This window comes from Nicotiana tomentosiformis, chromosome 1 (genome assembly GCF_000390325.3).
Source record: "Nicotiana tomentosiformis chromosome 1, ASM39032v3, whole genome shotgun sequence".
Lineage (NCBI taxonomy): Eukaryota > Viridiplantae > Streptophyta > Magnoliopsida > Solanales > Solanaceae > Nicotiana > Nicotiana tomentosiformis.
In genome coordinates, this window is record NC_090812.1 from 74,241,911 (window position 1) to 74,265,307 (window position 23,397).

The 23,397-nt window shown below is 36.5% G+C and overlaps 2 protein-coding genes and 1 long non-coding RNA gene across 3 annotated transcripts; all 3 read right to left on the reverse strand.

Moving 5' to 3' along the window:
- Nucleotides 1–393: 393 nt before the first annotated feature.
- Nucleotides 394–8,798, reverse strand: LOC104099678 (probable E3 ubiquitin-protein ligase ARI2). The gene is made up of 7 exons (XM_009606735.4): nucleotides 8,340–8,798; nucleotides 5,720–5,752; nucleotides 5,335–5,617; nucleotides 4,494–4,974; nucleotides 2,537–3,085; nucleotides 2,298–2,464; nucleotides 394–734 (listed from the first exon to the last, which is right to left on the reverse strand). Exons 1-7 carry the CDS (start codon nucleotides 8,451–8,453, stop codon nucleotides 589–591), a joined length of 1,773 nt encoding a protein of 590 aa, XP_009605030.1. The 5' UTR covers nucleotides 8,454–8,798; the 3' UTR covers nucleotides 394–588.
- A 2,780-nt stretch (nucleotides 8,799–11,578) lies between these two features.
- LOC104099677 (uncharacterized) lies at nucleotides 11,579–14,398 on the reverse strand. The gene is made up of 7 exons (XM_009606734.4): nucleotides 14,148–14,398; nucleotides 13,951–14,047; nucleotides 13,708–13,846; nucleotides 12,575–12,657; nucleotides 12,305–12,439; nucleotides 12,039–12,143; nucleotides 11,579–11,852 (listed from the first exon to the last, which is right to left on the reverse strand). The coding sequence occupies exons 1-7, from the start codon at nucleotides 14,219–14,221 to the stop codon at nucleotides 11,730–11,732; spliced, it is 756 nt and encodes a 251-aa protein (XP_009605029.1). The 5' UTR covers nucleotides 14,222–14,398; the 3' UTR covers nucleotides 11,579–11,729.
- LOC104099676 (uncharacterized) lies at nucleotides 13,066–13,701 on the reverse strand. The gene is made up of 2 exons (XR_687064.2): nucleotides 13,365–13,701; nucleotides 13,066–13,282 (listed from the first exon to the last, which is right to left on the reverse strand). It is a non-coding gene; the product is annotated as an uncharacterized lncRNA (long non-coding RNA).
- Nucleotides 14,399–23,397: the final 8,999 nt, after the last annotated feature.

A 23,397-nucleotide genomic window follows, 5' to 3' on the forward strand; every position in this document is an offset into this window, starting at 1 on the left:
CTCTGTTTATGTTATATACATCGAATCTCATCAGATATGTAAGAGGCATAAGGAGACGTCAAAATGATTTAGATGAAAGTACATATGTACAACTCAGACCTTGTTTTTTTGGTAAGCTAACCCAATAAGAAACTGGTACAGTTGTAGTATAAATAAGAAAATGTCCAATGACGAGATAAAACTAAACAGTAAACAACACGATCACGATGTAGAAATTTCACCAAAAAAAATTTCCCATTATGGATATGAAGCCAAAAGTCCCACGGGAGCACTGCCCATTCTGGAAAGTGCACAACGAGAGGAACTGACAGGAGGGGATGGAAATTTCTACCCAAAACAATAATCAAACTATCTACCCAAAACAAGCCAAATAAAGGCTATACACTTGAAATCTTAGCCAAAACTAAGGACTTTATAAGGTAATTCTTATCCTCTTACAGGGCTCAAAAAATTTCAAGAACAAAATAGGATGACGCAGTGAAATGCATCATCCACTGAACTATCATTTCAAATCTCTGAGAGTAGCTTTCTTCTTTTTTTTTTAAAGAGCTGTACACTTATTTTAAAATAATCAGCAACTCAATAGGGTTAGTTCCTATCAATGAGCTCGGCAGGCAAGTTTAGATCGAAAAAACCACCACCTGAATTCTCTATTCTTCGACGCTTCCTTGAAGAGCATCCACTGTCATCTGAAGTCCCAGAACCTGATGGCTGAACCAATTCTATGGAACCTCCTGCAAGATGTACAAGCACTACAACTTCAAATAACTCTTTTTCTGGTTATAATTCACAACCTACATTACAACACAAGAAATAAACTGTACATCCCAACCCTCCCCCCCCCCCCCTCCCAAAAAAGAAAAAGAAAAAGAGGTTAAGAGGGGAGACATATACTGCAAAAGAGAATAAGTGGGAAAATGGGAACCTAGACAAGCATGTCTTAGGAAAATTTGTATTGCATTGATGATCGACATAATAGCAGCATAAGATTGAATTATGAGTAAGATTTAATTGAATAAAACAGCCATCAATAACCATCACAAAGCTCTTTAATGAAAGGTCAAAACTGCTTGCATGGTGACAGTGACTGTTATTGTGTGGAGATAGAGTTGTATGGCAAAAACTTTAAACCAGTTTAAGTGTTTTTTTTTGTAACAAACAACTGATGAAGATACTTTCTGTACACGGATAAGAAAGTAAATAGTTCTTGAAGGTAAAAGACAAATTTGTTTATGAGATTAACAAAAGTTAGACTAATTAGTGCATGAGCTAATTTCAATGTGGGCGACTATAAGGATGAACTAACAAGAGAGTTTTCGACACTAACAGTTCAGAATTATATTATTGAACTCAGATGCCTAAACTGGTGGGATGAAATTGCAATAGAACCACTAAACTTGTTTAGAAATTGGATAAACCACTATAATTACCACTAACCAATTAAGTTACTAGAACAGTGAATCATTTTGCAAAACTGCATATTATGATTTAGCTCTTGCCTAATAAGTACTTAACAAATTCATCACATAAAATGAACAAGACATTATCACTAGTGACAGTTCTCATAAGTTTAGTTCCTGGTGATAGGATCTTCAACCATTACCTTTCTCCCTCTTCAAGAGAAATATAAAAGTTTGGGCAACTTCCAATCACGACATTTCTTTTAATTAGACATGCTAATTTCTCATTAGTTGCTTCAGCGACATTGGCTTGAGATTAAGGCCACTTTTCCATTTCTCCAATTTTCTCACCACTCCAACTAGCACCCACTGCCTTAAACAGCAACAGCATAGAATGTCACCCTCTCTAAGATGACAACTAAAGAAAGGTAACCTGCTTTCCCTTTGACGATCTCCTTACCCATTTTTCTGCTATCCGTTATTCACTGCTTATCTTGGGATTAACTAGTTCACCGAGGACCACTCTCCATAAACACTTTGCTCAACTGAGTGACGATGAAGATGATGTTGATGCAAAGTATTATTGAATAATAGCATGCTGCATGCCTAAAATACTTAAAGTACCACCTTCCCAAACAACCAACAGCATGTCTAAAACACTTCAAGTACGTCTTCCCAAGCAAGTTAAAACACACTACTGTCCTATGATGTGGTAACACTTTTTTTTGGGACTAAATCTGATGAGGTAACTATGAGATAATGTAAACTACTTGTATCACTTGCAAAAGCAATCAGAAATTTGAAGAAGAGGTGGACACAATAAACTACCACTCCCCAGTAGGCAGAGATGACTGATCTACATAGGTACTCAGGCATGAGAGAGGATGGAAAATTCACCATTTGTCTGGTCATGAGCTTTTTGACATGTAATATTGTTGTTTGCTTTGGTGCTCTGTCCTCCATTAAGCTCTGTTGCTCTCTCAATGCCCTTTGACTTGTATGGAGCTATATTTGCACAACTGAACTTTAGAGGTCCCAATAAATCAGTCTCGATGCATTCATACCTGCATATCAGCACTACCATCAGTTTCTCACTAAAACTAACAATAAATTATGATACCAAGATGCCTACTTACATCTTCTTACATAATGTATCAGTTACCACAGAGAGATTTATAACTTGCATCCTCATTTCCGTAATCTCTTCCGCTTTGAAATCATCAAATGGATCCTCAAAAGCTTTTGATAGCTTTTCAATATTTGCCTCAAGCTGCTGCTGCTGGTCCTCAAATAAATGCTGCTTTATTTCCTTTTCTTCTTTTGTCATTTCATCCTTAAATAAGTCATCACCAAACATATAATACGCAAATGGGTATGAAAACGAGAGAGCCCGTCTTGATCTGGAAAGCCTGTAAAGTCCATTTGTAATCCAACTAAAATCTTTCACTATTGACTCCTTTGCTTCCAAAATTGCCACCTTTTCTTTTATAGTATCCCTCAGACGAGACTCCTGTGTAGAAGAATCTGTATGAGCTTTATAACGATTGTGATAATGCATGTAGCGATAAAGATCACGCTTAGCACGTTCAGCTTTCTTCTCCTGATCTTCCTTATAACGACCACAACTGTGACCAGTGATATGCGACCAAGTATGATCTCGGCCAGTAGCTCCACCACATAGCCAACTAAAGAAAACGAGAAAACATAATACAAGATCAACCAACTAAACTGGGAAGGCAATTTCCTTCAGTGCTAGTGTAAGTAATGTCAAACAACACTAAAGAGAACGAAGCAGCAAGAATTATATCATATGGCTCGAGTTAAATGTTGTAGCTACTATTTCAACTTATAGAACAAATGGAATGTCCAATTTGAGATTCATAAAGACTTCAATGCAAACTTATGAGAGTGAGAATAGGCTTCCTAAAGGTTAACTCTGGTACCAGGTAAGAGAATTTGAGCATCCAACTCAAAACCTTAAGGTGAAGTGGAGTAGGGTAAAACATTCATAACCCCTTTGGAAGCCGTTACACAGTCCATGTAAAGACAACTATATAACTGAACACACTAAAAGTAAGACAAAATATATGCACTGTAAGTTTAGAGTATAACAAAAATAAAATTGAAGTGAGATTAGACAAGGTTTTAATGCCTAAAATGCAGACAATAAGATATTTAAACTCAGACTTTTAGAAGAATATCATGATAGATGAAGATGTAATGTGTGCAATTAAAATAAGATGTTTGAACTGAAAGGTGCTAAGGAAGTATTATGCGATAGTAGAATACCTACCAACGTGTAAAGCAAGTCCTAAGTAATACTTATAAGACCAAAAATGCAAATAAGAGCCAATATTGGCATGTAAATCAAACCATATCAATAAGATAAATGCCGTAGCAATGCGAACACTAACATATATGTGCAGCCCATTCAAGATTAGACAAGATTAAAAATGAACACATATGACAGAAAATGCAAGTAGAAACATGCGGAGGAATGAGATAAGGTCGCTTGAGATGGTTTAGTCATGTCTTACATAGACACCCAAATAGACAGATTCATAGCACTGACACTATGATCAATAAAATTATTTACTATATAGAAAAAAGAACCTTAAAAAGACAAGTTAGCAAGTCCTAGGAATCCAAGTTTTTCCAAACAAAGATCAAAACCGCTTAAATTAAACTAGATCTATGTTAACTCCAAACTAGATCAAAATAGTATAGGATGGCCCGAGGACTTTGGTCTAGTGGTAAGAACGCAAAAATCCAGACATTTAAGTGGACGAGAGGCTGGTGGGACCATTGTGCACCACTCGCTTCGAGGATTTCTCAGTAATAAAAAAAGTATTGGATCAAGTCCGGTCCTGATCCTAAAATTACAAAAGGAGCCTCAATCTTTCAGGACTTTTCAAATTACTAGAGGCTGCTAACAGAATAAGGTAAAACAATAGGTGCACCATGAAGTCATGTTCTCTGCAAATGGGCCGACAGTGCTGATATGTATCCAGAGTGTTCGTTCATCAATAACATCAGAATCAGCTTTAAGTTGCGAGAAATCTAGGCACAAACAGACATCAAGAGTAAACTCACCAAAATGCTTGCCCACAAATGCAGCTAACTAGGTTGCAACCTCCATTCTTCTCAACGGGTTTGTGACACTTTGGACAAGGCTTAGTGTGAACTGTAATCCAATTAACTGTCTCTGATTCATCTCGGCACTTCTTGGTCCAAAGTTCCCACATCAAGCAAGAACAAGGTGAATGTGCTTCTGATAAGCAACTGAAACAGAACTGTAAACCACATGAACATTCTACTTCACAAAGATCATCAGTCTCTAGCCGTATAGCATTCCCACAGTGAGGGATACTTGGACACCATTTCACCATTTTATTGTCCTCAATGTATGATTCAAGGAGAAACCGATCAAATTTCTCTGCCAAATCCGGATGCCTTTTACTAACGAGCTTTCTGATAACGGCTTCATCACAAATTGCAAAGCATTTATGAGCCATGCACCTTATTCTCTTACTCTGCCCCTCCTTTATTTTCACAATGAAATGCTCTGTCCAACCTAAACAAACAAACAAGAATTAGCTTATTTCCAGCATAAAAATGAAAATAAGTAGCAGCAAAATTCACAATTTGACTAGCATGTGAAACAAAAAAGAGAAGCCTGGAACCACTTTAATTTGACAGGTTTCAAAAAATACAAATGTAGAGACCATTTGAAAATAAAAAAGCACACCCTTTGACATAGAAACAAGAACATGCAAAATCTTAAAAACATTCGAAACAAATTGTACAATTGTATGCTAATTACAGAACTGGAAGGCCAAACATTCAAGATTAACAAGATGATCATAAAAGGTAGAAAGAATTCTGATGGAATCAATAACGAAGCACTGGCTCTACTCAAAGAATTAGTTCTCACATTCATTGCAGAAGCAGTGACCACAGTCCATTTTTGTGACATCACTCCCCGCTACCTCTTCTATGCATATATTGCACATCACAGTCGAAGAAGAAGACACAGATGATCCAAAATCAACTTCTTCAAGCACAGTTACCCCTGCTTCAGCAAATAAGCAAGCTTTTCCCTTTTCTACAAGAACCGCAAACAACCTCTCGAGATCCCAACGGTAGTGAATAAGCAAGGATCTCGCATGGTGTTCTCTTAGTGAGAGCAAGTCCATCACTCTCCGCAACTCCTCCCTCTAGCAAATATGTAAAAACACCTCAGATATCCGTGTTTAAACATCTAACGCAAAGCAAACACACGTCAAGTGCCAAAAAAAGAACTTTTCAAGTCTTCCTACCTGTGCCACCAAGAGAGACTCCCTTGTGATTACCTGTAAAACAAACAGCATATTGTCAGATAAAACCAATAAAGAGAGAGAGAAAAAAGGGGGGCAACAAACAATGGCACATCATCCAATTGAAATCCATAGAAAAGAACCTAACTTGAAGCAGTAATTTCAAAGAAGGAATAGCACTTTTGGTCCCTAGGTGATTAATAAATTCTGATTTTGGTCATTGTGATATTTGACACCGTTTCTGTACAGGTTAGCCAAGGTGCGAGAGAGGAAGGCCCGTGACCTGGACCAATTGAAGTGCATCAAGGATGAGGAAGGTAGAGTGTTGTTGGACGAGGTTCTGATTAGATAGAGATGGCAGGTATACCTCCATAAACTCCTGAATGATGATCAGGGGGATAGGAACATTGTGTTGGGGGACTTAGAAAACTCCGAGAGTCGTCGGGACTTTGGGTATTGCAGGCGGATTAAAGTTGCGGAGGTAGAGGGGGCTATGTGTAAGATGAGCAGGGGGAGAGCGACCGGGCCGGACGAAATTCCGGTGGAATTCTGGAAGAGCATGGGTAAGGCGGGTTTGGAATGGCTAACTGGGCTATTCAATGTTATTTTTAGGACGAAGAACATGCCCGAGGAATGGAGACGGGATACGATGATCCCATTGTATAAGAACAAGGGGGATATCCAAAATTGCAACAACTATCGGGGTATCAAGCTACTGAGCCATACTATGAAAGTTTGGGAGAGGGTGGTGGAGCTGAGGGTGAGGAAGATTGTGTCTATTTCAGAGAACCAATTCAGATTTATGCCGGGGCGTTCGACTACAGAAGTTATTCACCTTGTTAGGAGGTTGATGGAGCAGTATAGAAAGGGGAAGAGGGATTTACATACGGTGTTCATCGACTTAGAGAAGGCTTACGATAAAGTGTCGAGTGAGGTGTTGTGGAGATGTTTGGAGGCTAGAGGCGTTCATGTTGCATACATTAAGACTATTCAGGAATGTGTGAGGGTGCTAAGATTCGGGTGAGAACAGTGAGAGGGGGACTCGGATCACTTCCCGGTTGTGATGGGGCTGCATTAGGGGTCAATCCTCAGCCCATTTCTGTTTGCCCCGGCGATCGATGCGCTGACGTGTCACATTCAAGGGGAGGTATCGTGGTACATGCTGTTTGCAGATGACATTGTACTGATTGATGAGACGCGTTGTGGTGTCAACGAGATGTTAGAGGTTTGGAGACAGACTTTGGAGTCTAAAGGTTTCAAGTAGAGCAGGACCAAAACAGAATACTTGGAGTGCAAGTTCAGTGGCGCGACTCAAGAAGAGGTCGAAGACGTGAGGCTTGATTCACAAGTCATTCCTAAGAGAGAAAGTTTCAAGTACCTTGGGTCTATTATACGAGGGAATGAGGAGATTGACGAGGATGTCACACACCGTATTGGGGCGGGATGGATAAAATGGAGGCTCGCTTCCGGTGTTTTGTGTGACCGGTCAAGCCATCCCATGTCCAGAAGATGAAGGTGGCGGAGATGAGGATGTTGAGGTGGATGTGCGAGCATACCAGGTTAGATGAAATTAGAAATAAAGTTATTCGCGACAAGGTGGGTGTAGCCCTTGTGGAGGACAAGATGCGGGAGGCGAGACTTAGATGGTTCGGGCATAAGAAGAGGCACTGATACTCCGGTGAGGAGGAGGTGTGAGAGGCTAACATGGGAGGGCCAACGGAGAGGTAGAGGCAGGCCGAAAAAGTATTGGGGAGCGATGATTAGGCAAAATATGGCATTGCTCGAGCTCACTGAGGACATGACCATCGATAAGAAGGTGTTGAGGTTGAGAATTAAGGTAAAGGGTTAGGTGGTCGAGTGTTGTCCTTGTTTGTAGCAGTAGCTTTGATACACCACTTGGTGTCTTCCGTGTTTTTTTTCGTACCCTAGTCTTCTGTTACAAGAATACTTGATGTTGTCTTGTGTTTTGGTTTTCTGATTGCATTACCTTTTGCTAGTTTTGTATTTTTTGCTTTGGTTGTCAGATCGATTTGCTTGTTATTGCCCCTCCCCTCTCCCCTTACTAAGCTGAGGGTCTTCCAGAAATAGCCTCCAAAAAGGCAGGAGTTTCTGCGTACACTCTACGCTCCCCAGACCTCACTTGTGGGACTACACTGGTATGTTGTTGTTGTTGATGTTGTGATATTTGACACCGACACATCTAACATTCAATTATTTAAAATGTATGTATTTGGTCTCTTTATGTAGGAAATACGTTATATTAATATTATCTTGTGTTGTACTTAGACTATATTTTAGCTATTAACCCTTCAAAAAAAACCTTTTTTAATCCCATTTTAGATAAAGAAATTTACAAAATCGCGAAAACCTATAAAGAAAATGTTTGTAAACACACTAAGACTTCAATCAATGGATCAATCAACTACTTCTCAATCTCAAATAAATTAAAGAACTAAAACTAAGTAGTACTACTTAATAGCCTAAAATCAAAATGTATGAAATTATTAATTATTACTCCTATCACATAGATGATCATCAAAATTGAAGGTTTTATAACACGAGGAGCGAAACGGGTAAACTAGAATTTTAGACATAAGCAAAAATTCCAGGGATTTTAAAGCACCTTGCAGGAATTTCCTGTAGAAGAGGCCCACCGGGAATCAGACTCCTCATTCTCGAGTCCTTCTTCTTGATCAGAAGAATATATATCTTCATCGCCGCTCAGGTAATCCTCCATTCACTTTTCGCCTCTGCGCAGATTAAATACCAAAAAACAAAACAAAAAAAGGAAATTTGAAGAATGTATGAATCAAGAAATCGGTGGATCGAAGTGAGAATTCTAGCGCTCCGATCAGATTAACATCGGAGGTTAATTAGGAAATCGTTTCCTCTTTTCGTCGAGAGGAGATAAATAGAAATATTATGTGTGTGTGTGTGTGTGTTTTTGCATAGAAATAGTTTAATTTTTCTACACTGAAGGTGAGACTTTGTGCTTTACTTATTTTTAGCTTCTGGGGAGCTGAGGCTGGGAATCCGAGTTGGGGTGGGGAATTCATGAAAGCTATACGACGCCGTTAAGGAGGCTTCAACGGGAAGATTTTGTCGGAACGACGTGTTTTGATGTTGAAAGGTTTGTCAATTTCCCTATCTGGATCAATTAGTCAAATAGTAACTAACTAATTAATTGTATTCCTTATCCATTATGTGTCTGCAAATAGTAGGTTCATTAATTAGCTTTACGATAAAAATTCCACAAAACCTTACTTACAATTTAGTAGTAGCACCCCTAAGAGTCTCTCAACATAATAGGTGAGAGAGCTTAAATCTCACCTTAATTAATGCAACGAATATGACATGTACCTTATGCTAAATGTTATGAACAAAATTCTCTGTAAGTTTTTTTTTAATAAATAAACAGGCCATGTGATATGAAGAGTAAATTTTATAGATGTTTATTCAACTTTGTGTTCATTACGCAAATGTCACTTTTCTTCTTTTTGTTACGTAAAAATTATTCAACTTTGTGTTCATTACCTAAAAGTCACTTTTCTTTCTTTTGTTACACAAAAATTATTTTACTTTGCTATGTTTATCACAAAAGTCATCTTTACCAAATTTTATAATACTTTTACTTGAAAAGTTTATTATGCCATTGACATTATATATCCTCTCATTTATATAATACCTTTTATATTATATATTATATAATATATTTTTAACTAGGTATTTTACTTATAATTAAAATAACTTTAAATTATTTTATAATATATTCATACATTTAATTTTTTCACGGCACTTAATTTGTTTAATCATATTTAAACATGAACATATTTTAAATATAAAAACCATAAAAAAATATTTATTTTTAATATTTATTTGAAATAATAACAAACAGATTTGTTTAACAAATGATAGTTTTTTTTTAGTCAATACAAATTTTTAAAAAAGTTTCGAAGATATTTGTATTTAATATTAAGATATTTAAAGCTTTATCTGTTAATATTATTTATTTAAAAGTGTTAATTTGATGTGTCATTGTGCTAAATATGGGTATTTTATTTATTGGATTAATGAATATGGCGTGGCTGATCATTACAAATATTTCATTAAGCATGGTTAAGAACGTGGACTTGAGATTTGTTCACTGTAATATTTACTAACAAATTTAATAATGCTACTTATATAACTTAAAAATTATCGTTAAGAAAAAACTAAATGTTCGAATATATTATAAAAAAATAAGTAAAATAATATCAAGTTATTTTAATTATAAGTAAAATACCTGGGTAAAAGTATATTATATAGCATATAATATAGAAGGTATTACATAAATCGGATGATTTATTATATCAATGGCATAATAGACTTTTCAGGTCAAAGATTTGTAAAATCTGGTCAAAGTGATTATTGTGGTAACTAGAGAATAGATAAATAATTTTTGTGTAACAAAAGAAAAAAAAGTGATTTTTGGGTAATAAACACAAAGTTGAGTGACCACCCATAAAATTTACTCGTGATATGAATATAGATTTATTCTGAAATCACATTGCTAAAGTTATTTAGATGATTTTTTAAAAGAAAAAAAAAAAGAGTGATTAAGCTGAAGAACGTTCACCATTAAAATGTAAGACTGCTTACCTTATGGAACTGTAATATTGATTGTTCAGAATCTACTAGATAACAAACCAAACCGATTAAAAACCCGACTTGATTTGGTTTGATTTGATTTGGTATTGAGTAAAAAATCTGAACCAACCCGACATATAAATATAGAATTTTTATGTATACTTTAAGATTTTATATAGAATTTTCTTTAAAAAATATCTTAAAATATTTGGGATTCTCTTGCGGGATATAAATTTTAATAGAATATGAAGTGTTCCATATTTATTGACCTTAAATAATGGGTTATATGATCACTTTCTTATTAAGTGTTACAGAAAATGCCTTTTATCTCTTTGTTCTTCCATATTCATAACATATGTTAAGATTTATTAAAGTCTTATATCTTTTTCGAATGTGAAGTGATTATTAATATTTAGGTATCATATTGATTTTTATATTTAATTACTAGATTCAGTTAACCTGAAAGTGTACATCAACGAAAAAATTGGTAACCTGAAAGTGTACATCAACAAAAAACTATTGTCAGAAGACTAAAAAAATAATTATTATATGTTACTAATAGAATTCTCCCATAAGAATATTTTAATCGATAGTATGTTTGTTAATTTTTTATATTTTTACTAAATATATAATTACTTATCAAATATTTAACAAAGTAAGATTGAAATAATATTTAAGTAACAAAAAACCCGAAAACTCGAAAAATCCGACAAAACCGAACCAATTCAAACCGATATAATGGGTTTGGTTTGATTTTGATAAAAATCGAATCAACCCGATCCATGTACACCCCTACTTTTAGTAAATAGATGTAACAACTTGTTACTGCTGCGGGTTTTTTCCATTTATATTAGTCCCTAGAGAAGAAATGTTGGTTCCTTTTATCTTATTTAGTTGCGTTGTTGCACATTTCATTCGACAAAATTCAATGAAATGGTTTTCTTTTTTCTCAAAAGAAACTCAAAAATAGTAGTAATAATTATGTATATATGGGGAAAGAAAATATATTAGAATTATCTATCACATAGCAACGGAGTGGACCACGAAAAAGAACAATTTGATAATAATTTCGCAAGAAAGATATCTCAATAATAAAGCAAGGACCAAGTTAACCCCAATTTTGACAACGGTAACAGAAATTCCATGAGAGGACTTACAGGGTTTTATTTCTGGTGTTGTGAACTGCGAATAACTAATTTGCCCAGATGAATTTTCGAAATGTAGTAACACCCCAAATTCCAAAAAAAAACAAAAAATGATAATCAATTAAAGATCATACTGGTCGAAAGACTAGACAATTTTTGTAACATTTCAGTACTATAACAAAAGTAATAAACAATAACATAAGTTGCAAAAAGGAGCCGCTGTATACGTTTTACTTCTGGCTTTACATCTCATCAATGTTGGTTCTGAATAAATAGTCTTCACCCTCTAATTCATCATGGTATAGAGATATTGATGGGATACGAGTCTTTTCCCCGCACTCCTCGCTCTCTGATGATCTTTGTCCCTGCATTAATTCAATTCTCATGTTCAGCATTCTAACTTGGTGCATCAAACCATTATAAAATCCGCATTTTCTCTAGGGTTTTACAGGTCATGTTGTGCTCGGGAAGATATATTCTGAGGAAAAATGAATAGAACACTGGCCAACAGCATGTAGGGTGAAGACAATTTTTCTGGATTCGCGACTTACCTTTTTCAAGATGTAGAGAAAATAGTGGAATGTTTCGCCAAAAGTATTCCACTCAACAGACCAGGTGAACTCAGGATGATTAAAGAACCGGCGCCTGAAGTGCGGCTGGCCAATAAAAGCAAAATGAAACAATTTAGAAGCATTTAGCAATAGAATTAGGACAAACCATTTAAGAAGAGCGAAGAAAAAGAGATAAGGTGTTGGTTGCTGCTCTTACTATTTACAACTTAAAAATGAAAAGATAAACCAAAAGCTGTTCTTACTACCTGACCGAATGTGATAGATATAAATATTCCCTCAGGTTTTAGAACTCTGTGAATTTCGTGAAGCATCTTCATCACCTTCTCCACTGTTGCATGGTGTGGATTCCAGGGGTCACCACTGTCCACGAACAACACATCCTTCAAGTTCAACAACATACATTTTTGATAACGAAGTTCAACATACAAATGAATAGCCGATCGTCTGAAAAGGAAAATGATTGGCAGCCATTGCTGCACTAGGTAGTACATCCAAAATAAAACTTCTAATAATACCATTGTTCCTTTCTCTATAACCACATCAAAACATCCATCTTCAAAAGGCAGGTCTAGCATATCAGCTTCCAGCACTTTTATTTCTGTTGGCATTGATAACATAAAACATCAACAATGGAGCATCTCAACACCCTTAATTAGTCGGAACATATTCCTAATACTGACATCTTTCTCTTGTTATGTGTTAGCATTCTTTCACCCAATACAATTACCAAATGCGAATAGTCTTATTTAAGTTTTCATAGGCAAAAGTGCCCTTAAACTCAGGACGGAATGATAAAAAAGACACATTCTGATAAAACACAAATCTCTTAGAAAAATATTGGCTAAGCCTGCCATTGAAGTTCCATACCAAAATCTGTCTTTGACTTCACATAGAGCATTTCATAAGCGTAACGATTGTGCAGACACTATCTCAACCAATAAAAGGTTCTTTGATGCAAAAGATTTTTTAGACAGAATGTGGGGGCTGCTTAGAGTCAAGATCCGAAAGGGGAGAGGGTTGGACGAGCTCATCTCTAATGCAGCAGTGACAGATTAGTTATCATCAACTTTGAAAGCTACCTGATTCTTAGCATCTTCTTGCTCCTTCTTTCTCTCCTAGAAGAAGAGTATTCTATTTACTTCAGAACGGCAGAACCCCATCCCAGCTTCTATATGCTATTTTTTTTATTGATAACGGTGGTATCCCGGCCAACTTGCGCGCACCTCCATTAATTTCACGGGATACTTGCTACCTCCCACAACAGGTACATGGTAACTCTATCAAACAAGGCCAACTTGCGCGCACCTCCATTAATTTCACGGGATACTTGCTACCTCCCACAACAGGTACATGGTAACTCTATCAAACAAGGCACCTAAGGGTTGGAACTCATGCTTCTATATGCTATTATTGGTAAAATTTGTCTTTTGCGTTGATAAAACATTTATCTAGAGTGGGCAAGCAATGAGATCCTAGGTCTCCAACTGGGACCTCAATCTTAATAGGAAGAATCATCCATTGCAAACCACTTTAGCTAACAAATTTTTTTTACTTCAATTGAGCAAAATGAATCAAAACAAAAGGAAAGTCAAATCAAGGAAACCAAACAATAGCACAAAATTTGAACAACTAGAAAGTGTATTTATACCTTTGTAGCCCTTGTTAACCAATCTTTGTTTCATCTTGTCGACTGCAATGGGGGACAAATCAATGCAGGTCAATTCAGTAATCCCATCTCTATATAACTCTTCACTCAACTGAGAATTTCCACATCCTAGCTCCAACACCTGTCACCTCACCTAAAAACTAAGTTCCACTTTTACAACAACAACAACAAAAAAAAAAAAAAAAAAGTAATAAATGGTATATATAGAGAGATAGAGAGATGTACAGAAGAATGGGGTGTAATGTGTTGTTGAAGAAGGTGACGGAAATGAGAATAATCTTTGAACCATTCGTAGTGTTCCTCTTGAGCGAACCTCTTGTCCCTGAGAGTTAAAATGGTGTTTTTTTTTTGTAAAATGACTATAAAAAAGTGAGCAACAAAGATTAAAAGGAGTAATAAAAGGAGAAAGCGAAAGGTCTCACCAGTAGTTCCGATCAAGATATGCCAAAGCTGTAGAAGGAAGGACATCTGTTTTCTCCGGCTCTCTCCGGTCCATGACGATGAATCCTTGCGGCGATTGCCGGCTCGTCGATGAAAACCCTAATAACCTTCGATTCACCGATTATTTTAGGACATTTATTACTAAATTTAATTAAATTCTAAATTATATTCCGCTTCCCTCCCGTTATTTCTCTACACTTCTTTCTTTCTTCTTCACTTCTTAATTAACTTTATTTGATTGATTTAAATCCGTTCAAGTTTTGGACTTTTGGTTCAATTTGAGAAGTCAGTGATTCACCAATGTCTATATTTGGCTGACTAAAATTAAGTGCAAAATTAAATTTAAAAAATTCTTGTTTTTCCGAAATAAGAATTAGGCAATAATTATATGAAATTATGAAGATTCATAGAAATTAATGTTTACAGTATACTTTTGTTGTTATCGACCTTTACATTTGCCCCTTTGGCCTTAGCAGATTGAAATGGATGCATTAGAGGTCGTTAAATTTTCTGTTTGGTCAAGTTTCTAAAATCTGCTTATTTTGAGAATGTCTTTTTTTTCAAAAGTATTTTTGATGAGAAGCAATTTGTGTTTGGCTAATCAACTTAAAAAGCACTTTTGAACGACAATTAGTGCTTGACCAAGATTTTAAAAACTATTTTTAAGTGTATTTATTTCAGAAAGTACTTATACGGAGAAGCTACTTTTTTTTGTTTTTGCTTCTACTCAAAATTATTATTTTTAACTTTAAAAAACTTGGCCAATGACCTTGTTTTAAAAATAATACTCTTGGCCCGGCTAAAAGCTTGGCCAAATAGGGTTGTTCATAAAAACCCAAAAAATCGAACCAAATCGGAAAAAAAAAAAAACGATACTTTTTAGGTTTGGTTTGGTTTTGATTTTGAATTTTAAAAACCGATCAAATTTGATTTGGTTTTGGTTTTAATCAAAAAATAAACAAAAAATACGAACCAACCCGACTATAAAAGTAGCTATTTATATTTATACATACATATACATATATATATATATATATATATATATATATATATATATATATATATATATATATATATATATATATATATGTATATGTATGTATATTTTTATTAGTCGTTTGTATTTTTAGTCTAGTTCTTTGCTATTATAATAATCTAATTCTTTGTCTTTACATTCTAGTTTGATTGGTAGTTTTCTTTTGCGAAGTACAAGAATTTATTTCATGTTAAAAATAATTAATTTTTAATTGAGTACTTAAATTATTTATCACTATTTGATTCAATTTTTATCGATATATCTTGGTAAATGATAGATTTCTCAAAGAGCAATTGGTTTGATAGTGTTACGTTAAAAATGTAGTCACCAAAATATGCGTTTGGTAGTATATGTCTCATATTAAAGAAAAAAAATCGATAAACAACCGAAAAAATTAAAAAATCGAAAAAAATCGAATCGATAAAAAAATCAACTTAATTGATTGATTTGATTTCAATATATAAAAAACCGACTTGATTGGTTTGGTTTGGAAAACCGACCAAAATCTAACGAGGAACACGCCTACCAAACAAACTATAATTGTACCTTTATTTTTTCATGAGTGATAGTACTTCTTCTCACGGGAAAAAATAATTAATACAGCCGTAGAAAATATTTTGGACAAAAAGTACTTAAACACGTTGCACTCAGTGGTTTGATAGATAATCTTATTGAAAATTGAAGGCTTAGATCTCTCCCACAAGTTTGGATGTCACCACATTTGATTTGTCCTCACTTGGGTCCACAATAAGAATTCCACAGCCATCAATTTTGTTTTAAATAATCCCTGAATTTCAGTCAACTTTCCATGTCTATATTCCCAATTCTTTTGTCAAAAAGAGTTTGTTTGCCTGAACAAATTTATTACTGGTTTTAATATTTTGTAATAGAAAATAGAAATAAGAAAGTTCCAGATCGCTGTATTTCCCTTATTTCTTAGCACAGTGTTCTTTACTATATGTGATATCGTACTATGTCCCCCTTCTAAAATTATGATTCCATCTCCTTAAAATACTAAAATAAACATTGATAATCTCCAAAATTTTGTTATCAACGTAAAGATTTCTATTGGGGGTAACGAAGGAACTATAAAGATACTAATTATTTAAAGTTGTTGTCACAACCCTATGAATTTATTGGCAAAGATATTAATAAATGCATGATGATTACTTAAACAGTATAAATCCTAAATGAGATAAGAAAAAAAAATATAAAACGAAAAAAAGAAACTACTAATAAAACACATCAAAATAATATTCGTATCAAGGCTTATCTAGTGATATTAATCTCTCAGTATTGATATGAGTTCAATTCTCACCATTCTCATTTTCTTTTCCTCTTTCCTTAATAACAAAAATAACATATCCAGTATAGTCCTACATGTGGAGTATAGGAAGGTTAAAGTGTACACATACCTTATCCTGCCATTAAAAAGACAGAGAGTTTGTTTTCGGTAGACCCTCGGCTCAGAAAGGGGAGGGGGAAGTGTGGGGTTCATCCCATGAATGTGAAAAGAAGACGAACTTCCTTTGACATAAGGTACCATGCTGCCAAATCTACATAAAATGTGATTTGTGTTGTCGGATTTTCATTGCTTTCACAAGGTGAAACTTTGACATTTACATTATGATGATATCATCTATGATGCAAGCAAGGAGTATTGGACGTCTGTAAATAGATAGCTCCTAATTCAGTTGAAGATACACAAAAAATGGAGAGAAAGAGAGTGATTTACAAAGTAAGAAACGAAATACTCTTTAAGGAAAAATATTGAGAGTTTGAGCGGGATTTGTAGTGAGGTGGAAAATCAAAAAAGGGTTATTTTCTTTGAGTGTATAGTGGTATTGGAGTATTTTACTCGGTACCACAAATTGTAAAATCCTTGCTATAGTGAAATCAGTTGCTCCTCTCGGGCGTGATTTTTGCCTTATTCAGAAAGGTTTTTCATGTAAAAACTCGGTATCCTTGTTTCTCTTATTATTACTGTTGGCTATTGTATTTAGTAATCCACATTTATTACAATCATATACCGTGAATATTATTTATGTGGGGGATAAATTTTTCAACAACTGGTATCAGAACACATGTTCTGCTCATTCACAAAAATATTATTTACAGTCAATTTTGCTCTGTGATGAAAAAAATATCAGAAATAAAGTACGAAGTAACAGATTCAACGGTAATGACAATTTCTCCATATGTCAAAGAAGGATGAAGGACCTACTCATCCAATAAGGGTTAGACATTGCACTAGATGAAAAAAAAAAACCGAAAACTATGAAAGCCGAGGATTGGGCAGACATGGATAAGAAGGCGGCTAGTGCAATCAGGCTACACTTATCCGATGAAGTACTCAATAATGTCAGGGATGAAAATAGTGCATGTGGTATTTGGAAAAGACTAGAAAGTCTATACATATCCAAATCCTTAACAAACAAGTTGTTTGTGAGAAAGCAACTTTATGCCATTGATCACACCCAACTATGCCTTATAAAAAAGACTAAGCGGTCGTTGCAAATATAATCTGATTTACAAGTCCGGAATCGAATCCCACAGAAAATTAACCTATTAAACACAGCTACTAGACTCGTACAAATTCACGCAATCAAAATTCAGAAATATTTAAATAACAAGTTGGATGTTTACTAACTAAATATCACGTAAGGAAAATGCATTAAGTAATAACTAACTACGAACATGTTGTAGACAGGAATTGGAATGATCTAAGGTTATGAATTATGATTTCCCCTATTGTCGGAATCCTTTCCTCTATGTTTTCCTATAAATTTGCCTAAGTTTTCTCTACCGATCATGAGCGCTCTAAGTATCATAATTCTCTCCCGAGTAACTACCACAATTTACTAGACATATTCTTCCGAATTACGCTAGCTGACACTAAGTACGGCTCACTCGGATCGCACCAAGTTTTTATTATTCCTAATCCCATCTTTAAACCCTCCGTATTGATCCCTCATATACGTTAGGAGTGATGTTGTTCAACAACTACCTAAATATGCACTCTCTTTCGAGTAATACACATTAAATAGGTATAGTCGATTGAGAGCTTTTCAACTAACTACGATAATAATGTAGTTGAACAAATAGAGAAAATACTACGGCAAATCTATATCAACGTAACAGGAAAATCATCTTTCAATAAGTTCCATCAAAATCCTAGATTAGGAGTTTAGCTACTCATACTCATAGTAACAATATCCCACGTATATTGCATAAATAAATTACAAAGTAAAGATGAAAGAATGTGAAATTGATGATTCTATCTCCCAGCTCGTATTCCACGAGCTATTCTTGCCTCCGGTCGCAAAACTCCTTCAAAAGTGGTGTTTTATGTCTATTTATATGTGTAGGAAAAGACCTAAATGACATAGGTCAAGTCCCAGTCAAACCAGGAGACGAAATAAGCCTTCAAAATCCGGAGTAAGCGCGCCTCAGACCATGCCTCGCGAGGCTCCACGCGAGATGCACCTCGCCTAACACTGTGCGACGCCAACTCTCACGCGAACTCGAGCTCGCCTCACCCTTCGCGACGCCTGCTCCTATGCGAGCTCAGAGGCTCGCGTCGCCAGCTTCCACGCGAGATCAAAGGGTCGCCTCGTGAGCTTCTTCATCTTTTCACTGCTTAATGCATTCTTTCTTCTTTCCATAGTTTTCGAGCACACTTTATTATTTAAATCTTTCTTTTGCTCTAATTTTATCTCCAATTCACCTACACATAAAATAGACTCCATTACAAGCAAATAAAGTGTAGTTTAACATTAAAGCACATAAAATGCAGCGTAACTAATGTACTAAAATATTAAATTATAGCCACACATCAATACCCCACACTTAAACATTGCTCGTCCTCGAGCAATCAAACTATTCTTATAGACACGACCTTTTTAAGCAATTCCCTTAACTCATCACACCATGAATCTTTCAAATAGACTAAGCACAAAGGTGTAATATCCTCACCTCAAGATTTGACTCACAAATACTATGCCTTATTCACAATTCACTTACTTACTCTAACATGGAGGTCAATGACATTACCTTTCCTTTATGAATCACGTGCCCTCACCCAACAAAGAGCTTAGTTCCACACACAGTGAATTTTAAAAACGTAGGAACTCAAGTTAGGAAAAATTCACTCGCTCTCAGAAATAATATTCATATGCCACAAATGATGCACTATAGGCTTGCCCGTAGTGTAATACCCTACTAACCGAGCTCATTCAGTCTAGGATCAAGTAGGACTTTAATTGGTTGTAATGTAGGTTGCGGGTCGGGTAGGATACATTTGGATATGAGTGACTACACCTCCCTTAAGTACTTTAATACATATACTTTAACACTCAAGCCCATACTTATGTCAAACCAAAATTTCACCTTCACATCCAAGTATAGTACCCCATACTTCTTTAAGCACAAGTATATCACTAGCCACCACCATCAAGAATTTTATATATATATATATATATATATATATATATATATATATATATATATATATATATATATTCTTCTTTTCTTCAAGTGGCTTTTGTTGACATTTTTTTTTTCAAACGGTGCACCTTTCTCCTTACTTCATTTGTTCTACTCAAAAGCCAAACCACCACCCACACTTTAACTTTTACATATTCATCACAATTCAAGTGCTCATGAGAGGTGACAAGGTTCAAATATATGGTCGATTCAAACAAAGGGGTAAGGCTTGTAATGTGGTTACCAAATAAACAGGATTATAGGCTCAAGGTGGTTTTAACTACGTTACATAACATTTAGGTGGGTAAACTATATATATCTGGCTCAACAAAGAAACACTTATATCACTTCCCAGACTGAACAAGACTACTTTTTCGCTTTGCAGACACACGGGGCAAGTTCTAGACATCAACTACAATGCACAGAATTCATACAAACCTCACACACACATGGCACATAACTCACTCATGATTGGTTTTATCGCAACACTCTAGTTAAAGCAGTTAAGAAAATTTAAGCATCTACGATTTAAGGTACTTATACTAGAGTTAAAAACTGAGCCTAAGCATCACAACTAGAGTACTCACTATTCTCAAGGTATAACAAAGTTAAAAGATATCGCTGCAATTCAATTCCTAGCCCAGTGATTTCTACTCCTAACAATTAAAACTAACTACACTCGGTTCAACTAAAAACCCTTGGAAAAGAACCGCGGCCCAAAGAAAAACCAATGGGTAATTACTACACTACCTACAATAAAATCTTTTTGGTTTTTTTTTCTTTAGACTTAATTCCCTCAAGAAAGCTGTCTAAGAGATCCATCGTCGGGAAGAGTCCAATTTTTTTTTAAAAAAGGCTAAGACAACCTAACTAAAAAAAAATAACTTAACTAAAAAGATATAACTAAAACAAGACTAATATTTACAAGCCACTACCCCACACTTATTTCATGCAATGTCCTTAATGCATATACAAATAGACAAAACAAGAAAACAAATGAGTAAAGTGTAGGAAAACTCCCTGATTAAGCTACGTCATCGCCTTCCTCTACTGAGGTTGCCCACTCCTCATCTTGTGCTTTCTCCTCCTCCTTATCCTCCTCCTCATCATCATTTGACTGCTCCGGCTCGGCCTCGGACTGCTCATGGGTGTTGACATCCTCATCATCTGGGAGTCTGTATGCATCACCAATCCCAACCAGCTGCTGAGCATGAGCATTGAGCGGGAACCGCTCACCCAATATGCCCCTTTCCTCTGTATAGGCCGACCGTCCCCCGATCCGAAGCTGCAAATCCATCATCCCATATAAATGGGCCATAAAGTTATCATCACGAGCATTGCGCTCGACACCTGTCAATGAAATCATAGTAGTCTCCTCCTTAACCCGGAAACTTGTAATGTCCATTAGTCTTAGGGGCTGATCAATGATGTGATCGAATGCTGGCTCCTCCTCAACCTCTTCGTGTATCAAGAACTGAGTTAACAGATTTTCAAATGGTATTCGATCGATCCTCTTACTAGTTCTTACTTACTAGAGACATATGGTAGCGGATCAAATGACCCACATTCACCCTCTGACCTGTCATGAGGAAATATAGCACACACGTCCTCTCACGGCTAATAAACGTTTCATGATTGCAAGGTAGGAGCTGTGTATTTATCAGTTTCAGCCATACTTCAGCCTCTGCCCTCATCTTCTTCTTGGGGAATTTCCTGTGCCGATTTGTTTTCTTGTCCCAAACCCAAGCTTCCACAGAATTGACACCACAAAGAGTGTGTCTAAGCTCTCGATATGTGGGACGAGCGATGAAGTAGTCCAATGGCTCCTGAGGAACATCCGGAGCACCTAAGAAATTACATATTGTCGTGACTGAAAAATCTATCAACCGTCCACGAATCGGCACCAGCTGTTCAGGATCTTTTGGATCAAACCCGGCATAGAATTCCCGAACCAAATTGAGATTTATATCCCCTGTATTTTTGAACACATAACTCAACCCCAACTCATTGACGCCTCTCCAAATTGCTTGGTACTTGTCTTGCAGGCGACGCCCATGAATAGCAGCTTCTGGATGTACATGTTTTGGCCTACAGCGCATGTACCAATCCTTAGTGTGTGGGGGGTATGCTTTTGAGTCCAAACTCCCAATGTACTTGAGGTTGTGGATGAGTGGCTGCTATAGCTGACATGGCTTGTAGTCCTTCACCTTGACTGGAAGTAGCTTCCCCCCCCCCCCCCTTTTCTCTTCTTTGGGAAAGGTACGGAGGTAGCCTTAGCTTTAGACGGAGCAGTGGATGTGGCTTTGCCTTTACCAATGTCTTTTCTTGGAGGCATATTCGTACCTACACAAGTGAGCATGAATCAGTTTAAGCTGCATTGCAACATATCAAAACATGGTCTTGCCATCCCACACTTAAGAGTTTAACACATGATTATCAATAATTTCTGAGGTTACTTAGAATTTACCTCATCGTTTCTTAGTATGAGAATCAAGCAATGACACATGGGTGCTTCCTCCAATTTGGAAGCATCGGGCTACTAGTGAGCCACCCCACACTTAAAATTTTAAAGTGGTGCACGACTACATAGCACTGGTCTTATAGTCCTGGAGACTCGGGCTCCAATGAGGATGAAGAATGCCTTTGAGGCATTATGCCAAACACTTAGCATGCACTAGTACCATGGGAGTGCTTGTAGGGGTGAGGGATTGCCTCACCCTCCCAACTCGTCTTGGGAGTTCCGTACTACCACTGGTTCACACAATAGCAACACCATTCCTATGGGGTTCATGGGGTTGGGACACACAAACACATTGTGACAATGAAGAACAACCCCAAAAATTGGGTCCAATGGCATGCATTCACCCAACCCAAAATTGCCAAAAAAAGGAGATAGAAATCATACCTTAGATGTTTAAGAGGATGGATTTGCCTTTGAATTGTTGTTGCAAGTGAAGGAAATAGTAGAAGATTGCTTGTCTTCAATGGGGTTGTGAGGAAGAGCGTTTGGCAGTGTTCTTGCGTGAGTGTGTTTTGTGAGCAGTGGGGTTTGGGCGTTTAAGTTAAGTTTATAAGGGAGGGGTTAAAAGAAATAAGGGAAAAAATTAAAATAAGCCGAAAATAATACTTACCTGGCGACGCGTGTTTGCTGCCTCGCCTTACCCCTTGCGAGGCGAGCTCCAACGCGAGCTCTTGGGCTTGCGGCGCGAGACCTAACGCCAGATGCCCCCCGCTCTATCCCTCGCCTTACACCTCGCGAGGCGAGACATAACGCCTGGCCCAGCTCGCTGGGGACCAGGCGACGCGCAGTGCACTGTACGACTTGCTGAAATTACCTGCAAACATGTTAGTACCTAAAAGAAAAATTCTAACTACACTAAAAATCAACTACAATTACAACATTACAACGGGTTGCCACCCATGAAACGCCTGATTTAACGTCGCGGCACGACGCATGCAATCGACATAAGGCTCGCTCAACATTGGTGGCTCTAGCAAATGATTCACCGACACTACTTTCGTGTCATCCATGCCCAAATAATGTTTCAACCTGTGCCCATTGACTCTGAACTTGCGAGAGCCGTATTCTGAAGAAATCTCTACGGATCCGGTGGGATGAATCTCTAGCACACGAAATGGTCCTGACCATCTTGACTTCAATTTGCCCGGAAACAACCTCAATCTCGAATTGAATAATAGTGCCACGTCTC